The sequence below is a fragment of the Rhea americana genome, unplaced genomic scaffold (genome assembly GCF_003343005.1).
Source record: "Rhea americana isolate MKP2758 unplaced genomic scaffold, rheAme1 scaffold_111, whole genome shotgun sequence".
Taxonomy (NCBI): Eukaryota; Metazoa; Chordata; class Aves; order Rheiformes; family Rheidae; genus Rhea; species Rhea americana.
Genome location: NW_028185162.1, coordinates 277,587 through 283,586, shown reverse-complemented (window position 1 = coordinate 283,586; position 6,000 = coordinate 277,587). Strand labels below are relative to the sequence as shown.

Below are 6,000 nucleotides of genomic sequence, written 5' to 3'. Positions count from 1 at the left end.
TATATATGTGTACAATAGATACATACTAAGCATTTCTATGTAAACACTATACAATMATATGAACATACGCACACACACACTTGAACAGTAGAAAGGAATCTGCGGCCAAAATCTCATCAGAAAAAAAAAAAGACAAAAAACTGCATACTAACACACACAACATGACAAAAGTTTAAATTTCTGTGAAAATGAAGGCCTCAGAGAAACAAGGAAGGAGACCAAGAGCTATCTTCTCCTTCCCCAGGCCACCCCTCCTTGCAGGGATGGAGCCGCATTTCGGGGTTTGGTGAATTTTTGTGCAACGAGAGATAGGAAGCAAGAGGGGTGCACAGAGAGGGTCCTGCGCMGTTAAGGTGATCCCTGATTAGCTCAGCAACCTCGGCCAAAGCAAACTCTCCAAGGAGCCGCGCCAGGAGACAAACCGCAAAGCACCCAGCGGGCGGAGAGCCCCCTTAAGCCCTTTTCCTCCTTTATCCACACAGTGTTGCAGGAAGGGCACAACRCCACCGATGCTTACAGACAGACATTATTATAGTAAGGCATTAAAAAAAAAAAAAAAATTAAAAAAAAAAAAAAAAGAGGGAAAAAAAAAGATCCTTCGATTTTCCCCCAGCCCAAAAGCCAGGTGCTGGGAGAGCGGGGGCAGCTCTACCCTGGGGGAAGCCGCGGAGCGGGCCGGGAGCTCGCCTCTCTCCACCTCGGCCCCCGCGCGTCCTCGCGCAGCCCCGAGCACGCTCGTTTGGGCTCACAGCTAAGCGCTGCGCTGCTTTATTTATTTTCARTTTTTACAAAGCCCCTAATGGCCCCATCCTGCCTTTGCCTCTTACCACGTGAAGGTCTCCCAAGTGACACCACTGTGCAAATTTGCAACGGCCCCAACCGCATGCTGCATTTCCACAGTCATCTGAAAAAACCTTCTCGGTTATGGAGACAAAAAGAGAGAGGAAAGAGGAAGGTGAATCCGATGGAGATGGCAGAGATATGGAGGCCCTTGATAGCGTTTCACCCCATGTGAATTCTTCAGGGTAACTTTTTAATGACAGCACATCAACCTGCTTGGTGAAAAGTTTAAAGCACCCCAGAATCATCCACAGATTTCACAATTTTTAAGGCCGACTCCCTCAGGAAGAAAAAAAAAAGAGAAAATTTAAATTAAAGAGTCACCATCTAAAATAGCCTGAGTGCAAAGTTCAAAAAAAAAATGTTTTTCTCTTTCTCTTAAGGCTCAGTGAAGTTGTTGCTCGTTTCAAGTAATCCCTTACTGTAAATGCCACGATCCTTAGAGAGCAGCAATAGCATGTGGGGAGGGCACCAAACATCGCTCTGACACACACACACTGGCTAATCATCCTTTCCCAGCAGTTGGTAAAACCCACAGGCACTAATCGGACCCTGTCCCGACGAGGCTGTGCACGCACACATGCAGGTCAAGCTCCGACTCAAGCCRCCGAGCCGAAACCTCGGCTGGTGACAACCCAGCTGTACGCCCACGAGCGCACTGGTTTTCACCTCCCCCCCCAACAAAAAAAAAAACCTAGCGCAAAACAAATCTGCAATCTGCTGTGCCGAGGYGAAACCCTTCAGCAATTCACGCCGTGCCAAGCTGCTGTCGCAGTGCCGCGCAGCCCCGCGCGCAAGAGCGCCGGGGGTGTTTGGGATTATTGCACTGCCCAGCTCGTGCCCGCAGCCTGGTGGCACGCAGCAGCGGACCAAAGCATTGCTCCGGACAAACATCCGAAGACATGCAGTGCCGCACCTGGGATAAACCTTTACTCCAGAAATCTGGAGTGGATACAATATACCATGGGGCAGTTTTGACAACCCATGGAAAGGAACAGCAGAAATACTGCTCAGGAAAGTACATCAGTATGTGCCTACGCGCTCCTTGGCAGGGACGCTTTAACTCCGTTAGGGCCTGCAAAGGGAAGCTACCCATGCTCTCGCCTACGGATGTGCTGATGCCCTGTCCAGCTGCCACACGACATCCCCACTGATTAAAAACCAAAAGGATTTCAAGCTCAGTGTCTGGATCTGGCAGCACCAGAAAACAGGACYGTTAAGTCCCTCCTGCTCAGCCACCATCAGTGTGAAAGGAGAACTAAACAGTGAGCCGCAGGCTGGTGGATGTGTCTGCGTGTCCCACGCACCAGTATAAACCATGGGGAGGTCACGACTGGTCTTGGATGCTTGTTCACTGCCTCTGCAAAACCCTGGCTAAAACCTGCAATGCGCAAGCTCAAGAAAACCATGTTAGAAGTTGTTTCTTAACTAATGCTGGAAAGTCCTTACCAAAACTGTAAGACCTGCAATTTCTTAATGTCAAAAACGGGGAGGAAAGAAGTCTCAAAATGCAAGAAATCCTCGGATGCTTAATTGCAAAAGAAGCTCCTCTGAATATGGCCTCTCCTTTCCACAGCTCCTCGCTCCCGCAAGCTCCTACCCCGTGGTGCACCCCGCCGGCATGCCTGCCTTGGGCAAGGCTTGCACTCGCTGCCTGGATCTCCTCGGTGCTCCCTGGGYGCGGAGAGGGCACTTTGGCGGCAGGCTTCAATGCCTCGTTCCCTGCGGCCACTGCCGTCACGCAAGAGAGGAGCTGACGGGAACCCAGGCTGTGACGCTGCTGCCTGCAGCGACYCCGGTGCCGGGCAGGACGGCAGCAAGCACCAGGGCTGCCCTGTGCAAGCAGCAGAAATGGGCTGGGAAGAGACCCRAGGAGGATGGAGACGGGATGCACCCCTCCTTCACCGAACCGGCACGACGAGGGCCGAGGACGGCTTCACTGCGAGCTGCCAGGGGGGCAGGGGGAGGGAGTCGGAGGCAGCCGGGCTCCCTCTGACCGGGGGACAGCATGGGAGAGGTGGGAGGGYGGCTGCGGAAAACTGAACTAAAACAGTCGTGTTTCAAAGCAGACAAGAGTCCCCGGGGCACCGTCCGCCAGGAGACAGTGCAGAGGGAAGCGTCGGCCGGGCTTTCTCCAGGCAGCCTGGCTTGGGCTCCTGGGAGAAAGGAAAAAAGGGGAAAAATTCGAACAACAGGATATTCTCTATTCCAATGACAAACACACTTGCTGGAGGAATCCGAACCCAGCTCCCTCCCTATTCGAATGTGCGYGACGAAGGACGGTCTTCAGAAAGTCCCGTGGGTGCGGGCAAGCTGGCGCCACGCAACGTCTCTTCTGTTTGATCCTACATTTTGCTCAGGGGAGTTTTCCAAGGCTCTCTTGGAGGACCGGGCCTGTGCACGCCGGCTGTGCCGTGAGCTCTCGCTGGAGCGCCCRTGCTCGCAGCCCGGCCGTGTCGCCGGACGTCCCGCGCGGCTCCTTTCGCATCGACAAAGCAAGCGGGTTACCCTGCACATCGGTGTTGTAACGTCAGGAAACCATCCGAACGCCCTTGCCTCCTGCCCATCATTCATAAGGAAATTTAATAAAATAACAATAATAATAATAATAATAATAATAATTAAAACAAAGGCTTATTGGAGCTGTTTCCGCTCATCTTTCCACAGTCTCTTTTCATGTCACTCTCTGGAATCAGATTTTTCAAGAAATACTGTGAGAAAAAAAGAATAATAATAATAATAATAATTATAATAATAGAAAGCATCTGGAACCAGCTCAGAAGATTTCTAATGCTTTTCAGCTTGACTGACTTGGAGTGCATTGACCACACCATTTATGTTTTCTTCAGGTACCTGCAAGAAAAAAAAAAAAACAAGAAAGGTCACATCTTTAGCAAAAGCCAGGGAAGGACGACAACAGAGACAAAGCTAAAACAGTTCCCGAGGACCCAGGTATTGTTGGACACCTCAACTCCTCCAACAAAGCTCGTCTGAGAGACAGAGCTACTTTCAAGGTCATAAGTGATAACAAGGATTTGCTGATGCTCCGTGTGAGCAAACTGCATAAGCGAGGGCTGGCAGTTCTGCCATCTACATGGTGTTTGCTGGTAGGGACAGCAACTGGTTGGGTTTACTCCATCCCTTCCCAGTCCTTCTTCTCCTTTTCCTCTCCTCTCCTCTCCTTTCCCTTCCTTTCTTTTTTGAAGCACCTCCTCTGGGCAAGCGACATGGAGCGCACTGCCGGTCGCCTCGTTGCCTTTCTCTCCCGCTGGCTGGCAGTAGGAGGAACAGAYACATCTCACCCACGACTGTGTGCTTGGGCAAGAGAAACATAACAGCCCCAGAGATGCTTCGCTGCTCCACCACCGGATCGGGCTGAAGGGCTCCCTAGCCCATCCAAGTGAGCACTTTATTTCTTGCAATTACCAATCTGGCTTTCACAGAAAGGTGATGCCCAGGTAAAGCTCCAAGAGTCCTGGTAGCTCATGCACTACTGCAAATATGCAAGAGATTTGATCTCTGCCTCAAAGCACTTGTACACCAGGAGCTCACTAGTGCAAGGTGCCTTGGGCTGATGGATTAATGCAACTACTACATGAGGTCCCACAAGGCTGTCAGGGCTTCTTACAAGCCTGGCACCCGTAAGTCTGGGTGGTGAGTCCACATGGGGTGACAAGGGGAAAGTCTGTCCAGAGAAGAGGACTGCCCATCTGACAGGCAGCTAACAGCTCTTGAAGGAGAGGAAAGTGGAAAGGAGACTGAGGAAAAATAAACTATTTGTGAACTGCTGCAAGAAGCCAAAATAATTCATGTTAAGTTGAAGAAGGGACTGCCTTCTATGCAAGGTATGAGAGTCCTTTGCCAGAAGCACAATACCTGGATTCATCAGACACCCTTATGAGTTTGTACTGTGGAAATACAATTGGACTGTGATTTTCCACAAGGCTTTCAATAAAACCGATGAAAAAATACATCAGAAATAGCAAGAAGAACTTTCAATTTTCCARTGGAACAGTGGAGCCACTGGCTCTGATGTGTGAACAAAGGTCAGCTGAGAAAGGACGAAAATAATCTTGAGACAACCATAGAGCCAACTCTTTCTGATTAAGAAGCAAACCTCCATCATATGAAACAGAACTACAAGACAAGAGTCTTTGCTGCTACTTTTCCATCATTTTTCCCAGTATCTTGAAGACGAAAGTAGAAGCAGCTATGTATGACTGTTTGCTTCTCCTGAAGATAATGGGAAAAGACATGGGAATCAATTTTGCACAAAAAGCTTTTCACAGCCATCCCCAGCAGACATCGAGCATGTCTCTGCATATATTCCTTCAGTGCAATACAGACGCATGTGAAGGCAGAACAGGCCAGTTCTGGCCTGGTATTGATGGCAYGGATCCACCTCCTTGCTTACACAGAATGGGCTGAACCTTCACTCACTGCAAAATGCATGATTCCCTTAAAGTCAAAGCAATGAGATCAATCACCCAGTGAAGCTCTGCGCTGGATTTTCTCTGGGACCGGGGTGCAAACAGTTCTGATTTGTAGAACATGTCATATTTTGCCACCAGCAGAGAAGTCCTACCTCTCCTCTGCCCCTCAAAGATCTCTATACTAGTGCAACTAGGGCTCCATGTTCACTTGTCAGCCAGAGGGTAGATCAAAGCATCCACCATGAAAGGCAAAGTAAAGCTCCAAACTACATCACAGACACTTCTTCAGCTTCAGCCTTATTATTATTATTATGCAAAAACCTTGTGAAGAAGAGCAACACCTCCTGGCGCGAGGCAGTGTAAGCGGAGCACCAGCTGGAAAGAGGGAGAGGGATCTTCTCACTAGCTCTCTCCAGGTGTATCCCAGAGGGAGCTGAAATCGTAGCTCCCTCTAGCCTGACCCTACATCACCCATGGGACACACYAGAGACCTGGAGGGTCCTGACTTGGCACTGTCTCCCAAAGGATTTTCTCTCCAGTGCAGCTCCAGATTTCCAGGCCCACGGCACACTCCTACAGCTACAGCATCCCAGAAAGAGTCTCTATTAATACCCAGGCCACATAAAAAAAAATTCAACAACAAAAAACACCTTAATGCACATGAGTGAAAAAAGATCAGGTCAGAGGGGAAAAACGAATTTTTGTAACAGCAGGTTTGGAACAATTT

General features: G+C 49.6%; 1 protein-coding gene across 1 annotated transcript in view; it reads right to left on the bottom strand.

Moving 5' to 3' along the window:
• Nucleotides 1-3,406: 3,406 nt before the first annotated feature.
• CASTOR2 (cytosolic arginine sensor for mTORC1 subunit 2) overlaps nt 3,407-6,000 on the bottom strand; it is a 108,674-nt gene continuing 106,080 nt past the window's right edge. The window contains exon 9 of the mRNA XM_085314837.1: nt 3,407-3,693. Coding sequence (XP_085170963.1) covers nt 3,628-3,693 — 66 coding nt within the window. The 3' untranslated portion in view covers nt 3,407-3,627. The remainder of the gene's footprint in view (nt 3,694-6,000) is intronic.